Source organism: Erigeron canadensis, chromosome 9, assembly GCF_010389155.1.
Source record: "Erigeron canadensis isolate Cc75 chromosome 9, C_canadensis_v1, whole genome shotgun sequence".
In the NCBI taxonomy this organism is placed as follows: domain Eukaryota; kingdom Viridiplantae; phylum Streptophyta; class Magnoliopsida; order Asterales; family Asteraceae; genus Erigeron; species Erigeron canadensis.
The window spans coordinates 1,958,133-1,977,448 of NC_057769.1; the positions used below are offsets into that span (position 1 = coordinate 1,958,133).

General features: G+C 32.7%; 2 protein-coding genes across 3 annotated transcripts; one reads left to right on the forward strand and one right to left on the reverse strand.

The window, feature by feature from the left end:
• Positions 1-2,889: 2,889 nt before the first annotated feature.
• Positions 2,890-6,930, reverse strand: LOC122581295 (transcription factor bHLH48-like). The gene is made up of 7 exons (XM_043753497.1): positions 6,463-6,930; positions 5,953-6,075; positions 5,792-5,857; positions 4,636-4,704; positions 4,261-4,332; positions 3,562-3,736; positions 2,890-3,195 (listed from the first exon to the last, which is right to left on the reverse strand). Exons 1-7 carry the CDS (start codon positions 6,820-6,822, stop codon positions 3,158-3,160), a joined length of 903 nt encoding a protein of 300 aa, XP_043609432.1. The 5' UTR covers positions 6,823-6,930; the 3' UTR covers positions 2,890-3,157.
• Positions 6,931-13,493: 6,563 nt separating this feature from the next.
• Positions 13,494-18,470, forward strand: LOC122581471 (OVARIAN TUMOR DOMAIN-containing deubiquitinating enzyme 4). Of its 2 annotated transcripts, none has more exons than XM_043753701.1 (6): positions 13,494-13,675; positions 14,777-15,327; positions 15,486-15,607; positions 16,143-16,183; positions 16,463-16,561; positions 18,110-18,470. In XM_043753701.1, exons 2-6 carry the CDS (start codon positions 14,802-14,804, stop codon positions 18,279-18,281), a joined length of 960 nt encoding a protein of 319 aa, XP_043609636.1. In that variant the 5' UTR covers positions 13,494-13,675; positions 14,777-14,801; the 3' UTR covers positions 18,282-18,470. The 2 variants fall into 2 exon arrangements, with proteins under 2 accessions (XP_043609636.1, XP_043609637.1); XM_043753702.1 differs by lacking the exon at positions 13,494-13,675 and adding an exon at positions 14,597-14,686.
• The last annotated feature ends 846 nt before the right edge of the window (positions 18,471-19,316 follow it).

Below are 19,316 nucleotides of genomic sequence, written 5' to 3' on the forward strand. Positions count from 1 at the left end.
TTTAGAAAATTTTATTTATATATTTTGATTTTTTATATTAAAATAAAAGAAAGTTAAAGAAAAAAAAAGCAAGAGCTTTTTAACCCAAAATTTTTTCAATCATTTTTGACATGATTGGAAAGGAAAATATACAAATTTAGTAATGTACCCCTCAACGTTATATATAAGTTTTAATGACTAAAAGGTTATATATATAAAATAAATTTTTTTATCTTTTTTTTTATTCCCTTTTAACTAGAAAAATACATTTAACTCTCCACTCACTTTTCCTTTCTTTGATTTTTCTTTAAACTCATTAACTCAAGATTGTCGTTATTCATTTATACAACTTTTCTTTTCTTATCAATTCATTATTACTCTATCTTTTGCTATCTTATATAACTTATACGGATGAATTAGTTGAAATAATTGAGTTAAGTCGACAAAATTTAATTAATTGAATTAAGTCACATATTTAATTTGAAAAAATTAGTAAAATTAAGAGTTTTGATTATCCAATTGAGGTTTGGTCAGTTATATTTTTAGTATATATAAAGATAAAGATACAATCTCTATAAGTGTTGGTTAACATAACCATATCTAATTTAGACATTTTTTTAACACTATTATCACTTTCAAATCCCATTGGTCAAGAAAAGATTTGAAAACAGTCGCATAATATCTTAATTAGACCGTATCTATACTATACTATATTATAAATGAGAAAAGTGAGTATGAACTTGTTATGCGTCCAACTTGGGTGAAAAACCCTCACATACTAATATTTTAATATTTTGAATAAATGTATGGTCCTCTGTGCTTTTTATGGTTTAAAAAAAGGTATGTGAGAGGTTTTTCACCCAACTTATATGCTTAACAGCCTTATATTCCCTTCCCCCGTTATAAATACATTATAATGTAAATCTATTTTGATTGTTAACATTGAATTTAAAATTTAATTTTAATTTTAATCTACATTATAGTCACATTAAATCAATAACTTGCACGACTCACCGGCGCCACCGCCACCACCGCCACCAATCGTTGCTACCGTCGCCGCTTGCCACCACCACCCGTCACCGTCACCGCCACCACCACCACCACCACCAATCGTTGCTACCGTCGCCGCTTGCCACCACCACCCGTCAGCGTCACCGCCACCACCACCACCAATCGTTGCTACCGTCACCGCTTGCCACCACCACCCGTCACCGTCACCGCCACCACTGCCGCCTCCATCACTGCGTATATCTTAAGTAAAAAAAATCGCTTAGAAGCTTCATCCATTTACCAGTTTCTGTGTAAATTAAGCGATGCTTTGTTGATGAAATTTGTACCCTTACGTGTATATGGTAAAATTGGAATATATTTGAATGATGACAGTCGATGATGGATAAAGAGTTTGGTACTTTTGCTCCCTTTGGTATATTAATTTGTCTGTTATACTTATTAGTTATTACGAATAGTATGATTGAGCTTTTCCTTCGTAGATTAAATGCCAAATTAATAGTCGAGTAAAAAAATGGGACAACTTCAATATACAAAACTTTCAAACAAGGCCCGACAATTTCATAATTATTTACAGATACATTTTAACTTTTTCTACTTCTATTGCAGACGTTCATTATGTATTTATCTTAACTTATATAGGATAAATTTTTTGAAAACCAAATGAATTTCTTTACTATCTTTATTTTCAAAGTTTTCTTAACAACAATTTTACAGCGCGGGCTCATGTAAAAAGAATTAGTTATTAAAACTTTGGGACATGTTCCATATTTTATGAACCCGGTTAAAAACCACCATTAGAAATGCTATTGAAAGATAACCAACCAATAGATTCATATGTGGACTGCTAAAGTGGATGATGATGTGAACATCAAGCGGCCTATTGTGCAGGTCAAGGCAACAATGTCAATCGACGCATACTCAAATAGATTATCACATAAAGAAAGATGATATTATGATAACATACACATTCCCTTGCTAGTCGGTTGGTCCATAGTTATAATGTTGAATAGTCTTAAGTTGGAAGATAGAAAATTATGAAGTGTCCACAGATAAATAGATTGATTTATAAGTAGTCAAATTAGCAAAGATAACTAGAAAATTATAAAACAATCCAACCTGTACCAATCGGTTTTGAGAACATTAATTGAAAAACAAGACCTACAACCACCACTAATGCTATTAGACTTTTTTGAAATTGAACATATATCTAGTGTGACCTTTTTTTTCCTTCCGAAATGGCCCTTTATATCTAGAGCTCAACTCCAATGATCGAAGAGTGCAATTGAAAAGTAATGGGATCAAAAATATATATTGATTCATCGTTGTAAACTTGTAATTACTATATGACTGCTAACCAACTGGCAAGGGTATCAGGCTATCAGCAACTCCCCACTCGTCAAAGTGGTTTTAAGTTTAAAACCCATGATTTGACTTTGATAACAGAAATATGTGACTAGTAATTACACACTTTTTCGACCAAGGAATTAGGAAGACAATGATCAATCACTAAGGTGTCGTCTTCATAAGATAGTCATATCAACAATAAGCGTTAGATGATAACTCCTGCCGACTAGAAAACAAAATGAAAAAAGGGATAGAAAAACAAACTTGGAACAAATGCGTCCGCGTAACAGATGTACCAAGGCTGTCATGTATAAACACTCACAAACAGCATGACCCACTTTTCCCTGTTTTTTCAACCTCAATCATATTAACATAATCACACATTGATTGGATCGGGATCCATTAATGTTGATATGACTATGTTTCCAACCCGACACCTTGTTTCTGAACTTTTGCATTTTACATTTCTCTAGATTGATGTGATTGTGACAAATAACTAGTCCGAAACGTAAGTTAACACTTGTGCTTAAGAAGCCCAGAAATTACTACCATCAATGAAAGGAACAATTGAATAAAGACTAGTTACTCATCATAAATGAGTGCTAGAGTCCAACGATATAAATTGTATATTGTGCTAGTATATATTATATATATGCATAATACCATCTTGATTTCACCACTCGAATCTAGATCTCTAAACCTACTTATAAATGATTAAATATAAAGCTTCTTCATCTAACTAATTTACTGCTATCTCTATCGATTAATATCTTACCATATATACAATAGCTCGCTACCTACCCACTTGACTAAATTCCCGTCTTCATAACTCCGTTTTCAGCTGGTTTGTATGCAAAGAAGCTGAAACAATAACACACAATTTAAGTCAACACCAACCTCATAAGAATACCATGCTCTTAAGTTTACCATGGGTATTACATAAGTAATTATGTTATATTGAATAATCAGACCCCTAGCAATCAACTGTTTGAAGTTGCAATTAGTAAAATAATTACTTGTTTGTGAGTGTGAAAATACTTGATTATTTAAGAGATAAATATATTAAAATAAGCTAAGAAGACAATACTACTTTTTCTTATTTGGTAAAACGATCATATAGCATTTCCAAACTCACAAACAAGCACTTATTTGGTTACTACAACTCCGAACATATAAGCATTTTCTATTGACACAATCAAACACTCTGTTATTTTTTTTGGGATTTACCTGAATTACCCGGAGAGTCATAACTTAAAAGTGAGTTTTCCGGAGTAATGAAATTAGGGTTAATATCTTCCACACCCCATAGTGGCTGGGAAGGTAGCGCATCGGGATGCCATAGCTGCTGACTTAACGATGGAGAAACCATGCCAGTGAAACCACAGTCCATGATTGACCCATTCTACAAGATTTCAAAAGGGTCAAAGAAATTAATTAGACATTGGACTTGGGACAGTTGCATACAGTCCTAGCCAGGGCACCAAAAGGGTGGGCCCAATGACCTTATGATAGCACATTAATGGCTTCTTTATAAGACTAGTATATGGAACCATTAATTCTATAGTACCCAATTGAAACAGTGGCTTGAATGTGCAGCAGTCCCACAAAAATAAATACACGGCAGAGTTCACTGAACCATGGTTGCAATTTTTCCTATCAAAGTTGAAGTGTAAATTGACATTTGTGGTCCAATTTCCAAGTCCCATATCATTAGCCTGTCCTTCTGATATATTTCTAAACGGTGAGAGTTTAGCGAAATTGTGACAGAAGTTCATTGATTTCATTCCCCAATACGTTTTCTAATAGATGGTGCCATTAACAGTTACAAACATTTTTCTTAAGGTAAAAACTAAATGGGGATTAATAAATCATAGCATAGCATGTGAGCTTACATACAAAAAGGTAAAAGGACTGTAAAATTATTACCTCTGCAGAAAAAATGTTGTCCAAGTTGACATCGATGCTAGGGTGCACGGCAGCCAGTCTCATAGATAAAAACTGCAGAAAAACAAATGATTCAGAATCGTTCAAAAGCATTGCAGGAATGGTCTTATGATTTCTGAGTTATACATATTTGTGGAGTTTTCTATATTTGTGAAAATGATACAAAGTGAAACATTTTTGAGAGGGATTCTTCCTGAAATTTAATGCCCTGTATGTTTAACAACCATCCAACTTTAATAAAAAACTTTTAAAGTATAAGTTTTGTACTTAAAAAATCAGAAAATTCCTTGCAAATGTCTATGAAACAAGGGGTCTCATAAGTACAAAAAAATTATTATATTATTTAAAAGAACTAACCTCCACTTGGCGTTGCAGGGATTGTACATGATTGATAATCTCGTCAAGCACCATTGCTGTACCTGAAATCTGCAAGACCAGAAATGGTTCATTACATTCATTGTTGATATATACTACAAAGCTTTTTAAGTTGTATATGGAGGTTGCAAGATAGACTGGTCAGGAGGGTTGGATAACAGGTAAGAATGAGTAGAACTAAAGTATTGTTCCAAACGGGTTAGGTTGACCCAATACACTTATTGGTTCATCTTTAAAACTATTACGGGGTATTAATTTTGAACGTATACTTAGGTACACAGATAATATTACATCAACGAGTAAAGCAAAATCGGAGATTAGAAGCACAAAGAATATACATAATGAGCAACTTTCAACCAGCGTTACCATTCAGCCCATTGACCCCATCCCTTTTTAACTACATTTTTTCACCCATTAAAGGTTATATATAACCCATATCTACACATAATAGGTAGAAGAATCGAACTAAATCTTATACTATTTGCATCTGAGATAAAAAGCTTATCAAGAGTATGACCATTCAATGAAATACCAAAAACTATGTTCTTGCTTAAAGTATTTTGCCCATTTAAAACGTATATTCTTGATCAACAGCCCATATTAGATCTATGCCCCCGCCTAACTATCCCAGGGAAAGAAAAAATAAAGGATATTAAAGATACACATCACCAACAACATTCCCTCTAACCTACATCATTGTGATTCTACATTTTCATTACTACATTGTTAGTGTTACTGTAACCAACTATGGTCGGGTTGACTACCTCAAAAGATATTAAGTATTCTTCTATAGAAGAAATATTTTTATACATCTCCTATGTAATATGTTACGTTTCTTGCAAGAACTAGTCACGAAATTAAAATTTTCATTTCATTTTAACTTGTCTCTGATTTAAATTACGTTCTTCATAAAATTAGTATCAACGATTACCTTTGGTAGTAACAATTTCTACTTCGAAAGTAAAAAACATTTTCCTAATACCAGATTTTTTATTACAAGTACATTAACAACCATTTGAATAACAAGTTCATGATTACGAGCAGATTACAACATAAGATAGTAAATCACGAACCAATGCAAACATAAAAACGGCATGTTAAATTATATATACACAAGCTTTAAAAACATATAACTAACCTTATTGCATCCAGGAACCAGCTCTTGAAGTAACTTCATCCTAGCATTAATCTTCTCTCTTCTTGCCTACCAAAATTTAACTAATTAAATTAAACTTCAATAACAATAAAAATTAACGAAACTTTTGTTATACCTAAAAAAAAAAAAACACAAATGATTACTCTTTCAGCTAGGCTATGACTATCCGTTGCTTGCCCTCTCCGCGCTCGAACATGAACGTACGGAAGTTCCTCACCGTCTGTCTCCTTAGCAACATTTTTGCTTTTCTTCCCTGATGATTTACCCTTAAAAAACATTCACATTAAATTAATAAAACATATCTAAATGCTTTCAGTCATAGTAAAAAACATATGTACATATATCATTATATAACTTTTATATTAAATTAATAAAGTTACTTAACTACATTTTTCTTATTCAAAATTTATAAGTAGTTTTAGACTATTTTTTTTAATATTTAATAGAATTATATAAACAATAAATAAATAACAATACTGAAGCAATTGAGTAAGTTTAAGGGGCATGCAATTGTGTAAGTCAATTAGAAACAAAAAATGTTAAGTAACTCAACCGAATTTGTCTGAAAATTTTTTATCTGAAAAATATATAAAAAATAGATTAAACACAGAATTCTAATCTGAAAAATATTTATAAAAAAAAAAAACACAAACCTTGACTGGTTGTTCCTTACGTTTGGCGGATGTTCTCAAAGCGGTGGGATCCGAATACATAGAATCAGAATCAATTGGTTCTTGTTTAACTAAATTATTATTATTGTTATTATTATCATCATTATTAATATTATTGTTGTTATTATTATTATTATCAGGTTCCAATAAACTAACCAAAACGGCGTCGTTTTGGTTAGTGTTGTGAAAAACAGTGTTGTTTGGAATATGTTCAGGGGAGTGTAATAACTTAACGGCTTGATTTGGGGGAAGTTCTAGGAGCGCCGTGAAGGAATTACCGGTTTCCGGCGGTGGTTGTACGGCTGACATAATTAGGGCTTGTAAGTGGACATCGTCGACCATTTCTTCTTCTTGGGAAAATAGTTATACAAATTGTATATATGAATTGAATAAGAAGAAGAATGAAGGGTAAAGGAAAATGAAATTATTATAGTTTTTTTTTTTTTTTATGAGAGCGTTTTTGGAAAGTGGGAAATTTATTAATAATTATAATAAATAATAAATGGAAGGAAAGTGACGGAAGGAGAAAGGAACTGGCAATTTGTACTTTTAACACTTTCTACACCAGAAGAGAAATACTATCAAATTATACTCAACAAATTTTGTGTACGTTTTTTTGTAGGAATAATTATATAAAATAGTTATTTTAATATTAGATATTAATAAAGATGATGGTGATGATATAGATATAGAGATAAGATGATGATGGTGGGAAGGGAATTGTATAGAGAGAGAGAGAGAGAGAGGGAGGGGACCGGAGAGCGGGGGACCGAATCCGACAATGGTGTCTTAACTATTAAGGATGATCCGTCGTTGTCTTCTATAATTTTTACGGCCACCAATACTTCTTGCATTCATTATATTATATTTTTATAAATTCTTATTACTCACTAGTCTCTACTTTTATCTTTAGGTAAACTACAATTACATTAAAACCAATATACAAGATTACTTCTTCATGAATTCTTGTTCGTTTTTGTTTAATTATAAACAAGGAAACAAACAAATACACACCAACAAATATTTTTGGACGTTCATGTACAAGACAAGCTTGTTCATATTCGATTGTTAAAAAGACCAATTTATTCGTGTTCATTTATATAAAAACAAACGAACACACACGAGTACAAATAAAGAAAATAAGGTAAATACGTATAAATGAACATAAACTGTTCATGAATATTAATTCTATTCGTTTATAGCGCTACGTTTTAACAATACTACAAGTGTTCTCTAACTTTAAACATAAGTAGATAAATATGTTGGAATTGACTAATTAGAAAAAGGATTAATCACGAGAAAGCCAACATATTTTCTCATTTGTATACGGTTGCTCATTATACTTTTTTATTGATAAGGTTTACTCACATAATTTTTTTTTGTATACGGCTGACTCAAAGTTGATCAGTTTTCCCGTGATTAATCCCATTAGAAAATTGTTTATATATAGATAGTCACAATTGAAGACCCAACTTCTTCGAAAAGAAAATATTGTTTACTCCTAGTACACTAGTAGCTTATATAATAGTAACGTTTTGTATACTCATAACTGTGTTAGAAAACTTTTATTTTAAGATACATAACACTTTAAATCTTTGATGATCAATAATAATAGAAGTACCGAACCAATAGCAATGACGTTAGTCGACGCTAAAAGTTGAATACTGATTATGTTGACAAAGAACTTCAAGTCAACTAGCTAATATACTAATTTATTAATAATTACTCACTTGGCCTATATTTGTAACGTGTGAAAGCAGTCTTTGGACAGTTTTCGATTGTTTATAACTTTCGGGTCCGTCGACTTTCTATATATATATATATGAAGTATAAGCAAATGGTAGAATGGTTAGGTTAGAGTTTTTATTTGTATAAACGGATGATAAATACTAGTCAACCATTTTATCATAAATTAATTTATGTAGTATTTTATGATAATCGGATGAGATTTTTGTTATTCAGATTATTTGAAAACTATGAATACTTTTAGAAGCATTGTACTTATATAGGTGGCTTAACAATATTGTGAAACTAAGCGGTCGTTTTAGGCCCCCAAAAATCTAAAGTCTCAGTATTTGGTATATTAGACTTAGTGTTTGAATTTTGGACTAGGTATCATCATATAATTTGCATTGCAGTATCATCTGTATTGGTTTTTGCATCAATATTTGTATCTTTTTATTACTAGTAGTTCAATAATATAAGTCATACTACTATTTTTGTTTACATTAATTTATATGCTAATACACTAGGCCCCAAAACTTATTTCGCTTAATACACTACCCTAAACCTTAAGCCGACACTGTGTACTTGACAGTATTCAAACACCGCCGAGTCACATTTGAAATAGTTATAAACTATCTACGACCCAAGATAATTGTAAAAATGTCCATGAAAACACATGTAAAAATGTCCATGAAATAGTTATAAACTATTCTTTAGAGCTAATTAATTCGATTTTCAGGTTGTATACCAGGAATCCAGGATTAACGGACTGTCAAAATGTCCACATAAACTAATTTGAGGGGGTGCTTGGTACAAAAAGGGGAAAGGGTAAGGGTAAGAGAAAGGTAATGGATAAGGAATACTATCATTATAAAATATATTATATAATAATAATTAATAATAATGATAATAATAATAATGGGATGTTAGAGAAGGAGTGGGGTATTGATAGTCATTCCTCCCAAATTATTGTATAATGGGTCATTACCTACTTTTAGTATTGATTACCCACTTTTTTCTTAACCAAGCATCATTAATGATTATCTTACCCATTCCCCACCCCCAAATACATCTAACCAAGCCCCCCCTGAGTAATTTCTACCAAAATGGAAGGGTATGCCCGTTCGTTTAACGTATACAAAAAATGGTTGCAATGAAAGGGTGTGAGCTTCAATACATGTGTTCTTGCTTGTCATTCATTATTTATCATCATCCATATTTATCTTTATAATTGAAGCATGTTATTCATTACTTGTTCTTATGGTGTTTGTCTATATTTAAAGATTTGTATGCGGAAGCAAGAAGGGGCTAGAAAAGACAGGGCTCTCTATCTGTAGGAAAATAATGTCTACGATATTTGTTAGGACATTTGTATGGTTATAGTCTTATAAATGTTTGTAAGCTTATAAAATAATGTTTGTGTTATTGAAAGTAAAATTAATGAATTTTAAAGGTTTGTAAACATAATTTTGACACATGATGTGACGGCTAATAAGAACCTCGAATACGTTTATAACATTGGAGATATATAGATACCTGAATCAACTCTCAATTTTAAGCATGATAACTCTCAGTTTTATCCATGAAAATTCACATAATCACTCTTTCAAAACTTGAACTCTTAATTTCTTTTGATTAAAATTGTCATTATTGTTTTATACTTGTATAAAAAAATGGAATTTGGGGTCAGATAAGAGGACGCTTGTCTGCCCACTTTGTGAAGCTATTCCAGGCTCTCATGAACACTTATTTTTTGATTGTACTTTCACGCAACAGGTATGGATAGCTGCTCAAAGGAAAGCTGCTCAAAGGAAAGCTGAGATTAATCTTAACTTCTCAACATGGAATGATGTTGTTAGCAACATTATGTTGTTACTGAAGAAGTCAACAGTTAGAAGCATTGTCCTTAAATTAGTGCTTGTTGCTGCAGTGTATGTCATTTGGAATGAAAGGAATGGGAGATTGCTTATGGAAAAAAAGAGAACACGTGTTCAAATTGTGGATTCCATCATTTCTACGGTACGATTGAAGCTCATGACATTTAGATTCAAGAAATCAAGACGAATGGAGCAAGTCGTAGCAGCGTGGGATCTTCCCCCTTGGTTACTTGGCAAGACGTAGTTTTTTTCTCATTTAATTTACTGAATGTTATAGTTCTTTGAGTTTGAAATTTTTAGTTTGATTCTTTTGGTAGTTTATAGACGTACTATGGTATGATTGGATGTGTAAGCCAGTTTGGTACTGAGCCATACTACCTGTACTTTATCTATTTGAATTTTTTTAATATATAATCTAATCAAGGTAAACCTTTAACCAAAAAAAATAATTTCGTGATCACATGACTAACATATAACTTCAAAGTCCCCCAAATCCCCAATCCAAGAAACCTACATATATAGCTTTCAAAAAGACATTTTGCAAACAAAAATGTCCTAAATTCGTAATCTTCATCTGACAAATCAATTTATAAAAGATTCACAACAACTTTATGGTTGAAAAGGTTGTCATGTATATATTTATTTATTTGTTTAGAATTTTAAAAAAAAAATACAAACTTTCATCACTTTTTGGTCCGTGAAAGAATATTTTTGGCTCATCAAAGACCCTAGCAATCTAGCATAGTAGCATATGGGTAGTCAAAGTATTGATATCAGTGTACTTGTAGTACTTGGTACAAATTCACAAAGGCTTAAAAAAATACGACATTGATAAGTAAAGGTAAGATAGAAATGCACTAAAAAGGGTATAACTTGATAGACTAGTCACTAGTCCCTTGCTTGGTCCAATGTGTATGAGGCTCACAAACTTAATGTGTTGGGGATATTTTTGTAGTCAAAGCAACTTTACTTTGTTTGCGATTGTGACTATCCGTCGTACGTTACCACTATATTTGGCTCGGAGACGTTTATAGTGCAAATGTTCACGTTACGAATATGGTCACAATAAAATGTCATAATGTACATGATTAAGATGTTGAATATAACTTAGAAAGTATAGCCTATAAGTCTTTAATAGTGACAACAACTTAGCATTTCATTTTAGTGTACTTTACATAAGTTGACAACCAATCTTTGTTTGATGGATTATATCACATGAATGCGTTTCACAACGTGACACTTGTTGGCACGTGTGAAATGCCAGTACGACCCCCCGTGTCGTTGTCATGTACTCATGTTGGTCTTATTGTGAAGGGTAATGATATTCGTACCATGTCTCTTGATATATTTATCATTACTGTGCATTAGATAGTTATACAATATGTATAAACTATTGTATTTTATGGTAAATACATCAAAACTTTTGGCACTAATATCACTTACTTTTTGTGAGGTGTAGGATAGATCAATGTGTAGATAATCACGCCGCACAAAGGAAAGGTCAATTGGACATAAAAATGGATTAATGAAATTTACTCTAAAAATATATAGGGAGTATAATGTGAAAAGTATTATGATATACTAAAATGATCATATACATAAGAATCGTTGCGAAGTAGAAGAGTAGATAAGAGGACCACTTGATTTGTGGTTTTATTGAGTTTAAGGTCGCCCACTTGTTCGCGGGCCTAACACTGCGTGCTATGCAGGTGATTTCGGGTCCAGTTATGCCTTTACGTATACACAAAAATGATACACAATTTATAATTTTTAATGTCACAAAAATAATATGGAATATACATTGAATTTGAACTTGAGTTTGTGTCATAGTTTACAAAGTTAGAGTACAAACACGAAAAACATACTCATGAGTCAAAAACATACAATTCAGACTCACTTATAAAAACACATTTCGGTCTTTTTTTTAAAGGCTTATCTTCGTGTCTTCGAGCATTGGCTGAGCTCGTCTCGTCTTTTTTGGACCCGTGCATTTGGCAATGTGGAGTTCACTTTTAGGATTTTCAGACGTAGTCAAGTACTATACAATTTTAGTTGGTTAGTTCTACATACCTTGTAAAATGAACACTCTTTATATCAAATTTCAAGTAAATTTGATGAAATGTTAAATGAAAATGTATGTCACATCTTATGCCTGCAAGTTATAATTTGTTTAGTTTTGACTCATACATTTTTTTTTAATCATATTACTTACTTATTTCTAATTGAGTAATTGACATTGTTGTAGGAAATTAAGTATTATTTTTTATCCATATGACCCAAGTACGAAGAAGAAAAACATGAACGGCCCAATGAGATGAAAGTGGGCCAATCTTAGTATCTGGCCCATCGATGATCACTAATCAACATCAATAAATTATGAATGACGGGCTGTCTACACATCCATCAAGCTGTCCAATACAAGTGGGCCCAAACATGTCTATTTTTACCTCGAAGATATCTCTTGTGATCTTGTCACTTGTCTCTTGTAACTTGTAAGATAATATACGTCTGTCGTGAAACCGATTTGGCTTACAAGGAACGAATAGTAAAATTAGACTACGAGTTAAGCAAATATTTGTGATTTTTGATACTGATAAATACAAAATAAGAACAATAAAAAGTAAATATGTACTATGACACAAACTATTGCTATCTTGAGAACAATAGTGAAAGGGCAAATAATGCATGTCCTAGCAGGCTAGCACATACTGGAGAGGTGATGAGTTTGATTGATATAGTGAATACTGATAGTAACTAATAATAATAGATTTTTCGTACTAGCTACAACTTACAGAATATCAGGTTTAAAACTTTAAATACATAAGAAGTTGGATAAACACATTGTTACATAACGTGACTTGTATGGCTCATTTTTTTCGTTGTAAACTATTAGGTGGTATAGACCAACATTTTGTTTCATGATGTTCAATAATGTAACACTCTGATCGAGTAATCGTCGACGTTGATATTTATGTAATTATGTTATCGCCATAGTACCATCGATAACATCATGTTGATTTACGAAGTTCAGTAAAAACTTTAAGAGAATTATTTAATCCACTTAGAGTAATAGAATATTTATGAAAAATATAATTAGAGCAACAGTGTGCTGATTTAATAATAATAATAAAAAAGAAGTCATATATTTATCGTTAACCATCACTAAATGGTCTAATAGTAAAGTGAAAAGTACACACAAGTATCGAATTTTCACTGATGGTTAGTCTATGCAAGTTTCGACTCTAACACAGACTTGATTAAAAGAACGTATATCGGATATTATATGTTTAATGTTGTTGACCAAAAAATATATCCGTTGTTGACCAAAGAAGGTTCAGGAGACTTCTGATGGAAATGAAATGCGGTTTATCATATCCGGTCATTATTACGAGTATTAGTTACTACCTCCCTCCCTTCCTCTTACATCAATCAATTGATTGATTCCTTCCTTCCTCCAAATTTATTTCAATTTCAATACTTGACTTGATTCATTCCATTTCTCTCATTTCAATCAATCCATTTCTTTCTTTTAAATTTCCTCCTCATCCTTAATTCTCTAAGTTATTATTAAATATTATATTTCTAAATAACAGGTATGCTTGCTACTACTAGTTTAATTTAATCTATTAATTTTATTCTTTTCCTATTTAATAGCTACTGCACTGGAATTGTTTCTTTAGTTATATGCCATCAATTATTATAATATTATGATATATATATATATATAAATACTGATTCTATGTGTTGGTTTCATTTAAATTGAATGATTTACTGTTTTAAGATATTAATATTTAATTAATCTTTGTAGGATTAACGATTAATTTGTTGGGGTATGTTGGCTGATATATTTTATTTTGGATTGTTAGTTATAAACTTATAATTTTATGTTATTATTATATTAATTACAGATAAGCTGATGTCTAGACCTCACAATTAATATAAAATGAAATTGTATAAAAAGTATATCTTTTGATGTAACAAACCTTTTTATGTACCTGGCAATAACAATCTATGCCAAGTAAAACGGTGACATGGCACGTTATAGAAAAACTGGTGCCGTGTCGCCATTTTACTTGCATTAGAAGGTAGCCAATGGACGTTTGTAACGCAGCAGAAAGTTGTCAAAACTTAGTAAAAGTGGTTCATTACATATATGCACAATTTGATATAGTGAAAAGTGAAAACTTAAGTTACATTTTTGGGACAATAGTGCTGTTTAGAAATCATAGTTAGAGATTTACGCGTGTCTTATTTTGATCTCTCTATAATGAAGAAGAATATGCTGTAATTTTATCACGGAACTACTTGATGGATTTAATTAGGAATCTATTTCATAAACAATAAGGGCATCTCAAGAAATTTGGAAGCCTTAAGCAAACTTTTAAAATGAGCCTTATTGATTAGAATTATTCGATATACATTTTTGGTAAAAGTAACTATGTTTTACTATACACAGTTAAGTCTTTTTAAGGACATAAATATGTGAACTTACAAAGTCGGGGACCTCAAGAACGCTAAAGCTGTAGCTTTAGCAGCTATGCCTTTGAGACATTTCCTTTGGGCACCATAGGAGACGAAGGGAATAAATGTGGATTAATTTACAGGCAATGTGAAATTGTGAATAGATGTCTTTGTTTTAAGGCTGGTCTTTTGATTTACCTTTATTGATTATAATCATATGTTATTGTGCACAGTAAATCAACCTGGAGTCATGACAGCATGATTGCTTGTTCTCGCATAGGAACCTTAGCGAAATATATCGTGCACCCAAGTGGCTCCAGGCAAAGTGTGATGCCCCAATCTTCATCAAGTGCATATTGTTTTCATCTCTCACTTGGGTGTGCCAAACCAAGTTATGTTACAAAGGACACCCGCCAATCTCTTATCAGGTCAGAATCTGCTAACCAGAGGAGTAACTTGCAGTTTTCCACTATCAAAATCGCAATGCGTTTGAGACGAGGTCAACACAAGGCACGGATTGATCTTTCGGCCAGATCCAGCAATATGAACTTGAGGCTTTTATTTCCAAAACAAGGGATTATTTCAAGAATGAAATGGAGTTTGGTACCTGGTCAGTGGTGGCAAGGATGTACTGTAGCTGGACTTGGATTGGGATTGTCCATTTGTAATTCAACTTCTGAGCCAGTACATGCCGAAGCCAAAGAGAACAAAGTAGATGAAAGTAGTTCCTCTTCTACCAATTATTCACATGGAAAGCAAGTCCACACAGACTATTCAGTTATAGGTGAGCTGCCGTAGTGTATAATAGATGTGGCAAAATGGGTATGTTGGCTAATGGGTCAAGGTGGGTAACTCTTTAGTTTGGGTCAAACTCTGATTGGTCGGGTTGGGCAGTATTAAAATTCATTCATAATTGCTTAAATACCTGTCTTTTCTCTGTAGGAATTCCTGGAGACGGGAGATGTTTGTTTCGAGCTGTTGCTCATGGAGCATGTATACGATCAGGGAAGCCTGCTCCCAGTGAGAGCCTTCAAAGAGAGTTAGCCGATGAATTACGTGCCAGGGTATGTTTCGAATTCCCTTTGTAAACATTAGAAAAAATACTAATGTGGATTTTATTTTGTTGCAAGTTGCCCACCACAGTACCACATCACTACACTCTGCACCTTATATATAATACATGTAGATAGTTTTCGTGTCTTTTGAGGATTTCTTTTCATGAATTTAATCATCAATGAATTAGAATACTCTTTGATATCCTTCACGTAGTACTGACTTTATTACAATAGTTCCATTGCATTGGTGAAATGGTCTATATTCAGTAGGCTTCTTACGTACATATGGTTTCCATGTTAGGATTAAATTTTGAGTTATAATTGATTGATAGCCTTCATTGCGTTGATGACCGAAATACTGCTAATTTCTCTTGAAATACTCGGTTGATGAGACACTAAAATTATATCTTGTTTCATCTTAGTGTCTCACATGCACGTAAAAGGAACAAGTGAAGTGTCAGTGTTAACAATTATAATTTAGAAATAGTTATGTTTCTTGCTTTATATTAAGGCATAATATATTTTAGTTTTGGCACTTTTGTAGGTAGCAGATGAATTTGTCAAGAGACGTGAAGAGACAGAATGGTAAGTCGTATAGAATTTTTCCTGGGACTTTAACAATCATAGTCATGAACAGAAATAAATGTAGGTCTGTGTAAAAACATCTGAGAAGATGTACATATTGAATGTATAGTTTTCCAGAAGTTGGTCATATGTTGTGCACTAGCTTCTTTTGTTATTAGCAAGTGTTCAGTGTATATGCTGTTTGTGCTTATATGAAAGATGAACTATCTTTATGGTACTTCTTTTAGGGTAAACTCTTACGAGTATTTTTTTAAGCTATTGCATTTACACGTTATGCAGGTTTATTGAAGGTAACTTTGACTCTTATGTGTCACAAATAAGGAAGACACATGTATGGGGAGGCGAACCCGAGTTGCTCATGGCTTCTCATGTTCTCAAGTATGTCTCTCTCTTCCCCTCTCGACAAAAAGAAACACATGCCTATTTTTCTGTGTGAGTCAATAAAGCTAACATATAGCAGCATTTTTACGCTTTAGATATAAAACAGCATGTCAGCAAAGTCATCTCCATGAGGTGTCTCTGGTTCAACCCCATGATAAACTCTTGTCCTTGGAGAAGATCACTTAGACACCTGAATATAACCAATTTCCATAGTAAATCATTTAATCATGCAGAACCATAAAGACCGTCTAAACTGGTTACGCAATTCTGCACTATAATAAACCGTTACTGATATACAAATTATGGGCATGGAGCCAAGGTTAGGAGCTAACTTTGTAAACACACAAGTCGCTAATAGATGTTTTAAGGAAGAAATAAAATACTATGAGCAGTTTCAACTGTTGCACTTGTTCTTGTTCATAAGGGTCAACCGAGGTGTATTCCTCTTGCCTTCTATGTGTGCCTTTTCGAGTGCTTACTGACAAACTGCACCTTAAGGAATTCTAATGGGGCCTAAATTGAAGTTCTTGTATATCGAAATAGTAACATTATATCTTTCCGGTAGGAGTTGGGTCATACATATTTGTGTATCAGAGCCAATTTTATAAATTGGTGGAAATCAATCATATGAAAGTGTGCCTATCTCGTCTTTTGCCTTGGCTATCGTCCCAATGTACATGGAATCATATATGACACACCAGGTAGTTGAAAAAATCTAAAATTTAAGGATAAAAATGTTTTGAGTCAATCTGATTTGTACTAAATCATTTATTTGCTTTAAACTGAACATGTTTTGACCTTTTACCCTGCTAGTTGTCACCTCAAGTTCTACATTATGCATTTATGCATCTCAAAGTACGAACACGATCTCGCCTATCTTCTTATACTGTCTTTTTATTTAGGCTATTTGCCACCTGTAGTTTTATATTATGCATCTCAAAAGTCAGATATGAAGAACACGATCTCGTCTGGTTCTTATACTATATTCCTAAATAGACACGCTAGTTCATGATAGTTTAACATGGTATATAAATTTAATGTGGTTTTCAAACTATTAAAGCTAAACATTTATAATCAAACTCAAGTGATCTGATATATGAGTTACTGATCTTTAGCTTAAGTTATGGGATTTCAAATCCCCAACTTCATTATTTACTATGTATATGTAGCTATATGCCATGTGCAAACAAATCAAGAAATATACAGACTTTACAATCCTATTCCTTTCTGTTATCATTACATTTATACTCAGTATTTTGAAAGCATAAGTAGTAATCTGCGCGAGATGCCTTAGATAATTGTTGAGTGACCATAGATGTCCAAAATATCTTATCTGTCCCCAAGTCTATAATCGTTATGCAGAATCTTGTGAGGTTTACATCTTAACAGTTAACATCCATAACCTTTCTGGCCTGATAAGATTTCTAATCTTTGCATTGATATTTTCTGCTGATATATTCATTAACTTTTCAAGTTCCCCAAGGAACTTGCGTATATCATGATTTGAGTTTGGCCAAATAAGTTATTGCTTATATTCTTATGCAGGATGCCGATTTCAGTGTACATGAACGACAAGGATTCAGGTGGCCTCATATCCATTGCTGAATATGGTCATGAGTACGGTAAGGAAGACCCTATCAGAGTATTGTACCACGGCTTTGGCCATTATGATGCTTTGCATATTCCTGGTAAAAAGGATTCACGATCCAGACTTTAGAATTATACAGCTAGTTCATATATCCCAAAACTGTTGTACTTTATATAGGATGATTAGCACTGGATAATAAGATTAACCATGACATGAAAAATAATGCAAGACGTCTCTCTACTTGTCACTTTTGACGTCATCCCCTTAGCTGTTCAAGTTCTAGTAAATGCTAATGGCAAGACAAATCATTACCTCTGATTTATTGGGCATCCTGTGCAGTTGGGTTGCACTCATGAATCTTGATTACGAGATTCTAACTTTTTATTTAACTTTTGAGATTCTTTTTGTAAAATTTTGTTGTTTCGATCTTTTTCTGTATTGTGGGGGATGGGTAATGAGAAACTTTTGATCTTTTAGCACTCATGAAATGTCAGCCTTTGCCCACAACATCAGAAAAGCAAATGTGACTTGCAATAATTTTATCATTGCCATCTCCACTATGGTCGCTACACTTGCAAAAAAAGCATACGAGGTAACATATGCTCTTGTGTGATTTAAAGACGCCGTGATGTAATAGCTGTTTGATCATAAGATAGATAGCAAGGGTCAGGTCGTGTTGATCTATCAGGCAATTGTACCATGAGGGTAGGTTTATCAAACATAGTGTAAAAAGGTAATTTTTTTTTTTAGAACGGCAATATATTAAATAAAATATTGTCAAGCAAAATACTTGACGTTGCTACAAAAGTATAGATACAATTAAATTATTTAGGAAAGAAACATTACAAGAAAAGAAGCGGGTTTTGAAACCATTCGTCCCTTGACACACGCATTTTTCTACACATGTTTGTGGACCACACATGCGATTGAGCGACAATGAAATCAAATAATAAATTTGAGCGATGGTCGTGAGGAGAAAAAACTTGATCGTTGATGTTTCCATATAGCCCAAACTCCCCTCAATACACATCTTTTTAAGATACTTAAGGTTCAAATCTTCAATTAATTGAAAATCATCTTCTAAATTGGACAACGCTTCTCTTAAGGTTCAAATCTTCAATTAATTGAAAAGCATCTTCTAAATTGGACAACGCTTCTCTTAAG

Excerpts from the sequence above, each read along its gene's own strand:
- LOC122581471 (XM_043753701.1), top strand. The coding sequence starts at position 14,802 with ATGATTGCTTGTTCTCGCATAGGAACCTTAGCGAAATATATCGTGCAC. Across the intron at positions 15,328-15,485 it reads CACAGACTATTCAGTTATAG|GAATTCCTGGAGACGGGAGA; the intron begins GTGAGCTGCCGT and ends TTTTCTCTGTAG. Across the intron at positions 16,184-16,462 it reads AGACGTGAAGAGACAGAATG|GTTTATTGAAGGTAACTTTG; the intron begins GTAAGTCGTATA and ends CACGTTATGCAG.
- LOC122581295 (XM_043753497.1), bottom strand. The coding sequence starts at position 6,822 with ATGGTCGACGATGTCCACTTACAAGCCCTAATTATGTCAGCCGTACAA. Across the intron at positions 6,076-6,462 it reads GTAAGGAACAACCAGTCAAG|GGTAAATCATCAGGGAAGAA; the intron begins GTTTGTGTTTTT and ends ATGTTTTTTAAG. Across the intron at positions 5,858-5,952 it reads GTCATAGCCTAGCTGAAAGA|GCAAGAAGAGAGAAGATTAA; the intron begins GTAATCATTTGT and ends AAATTTTGGTAG.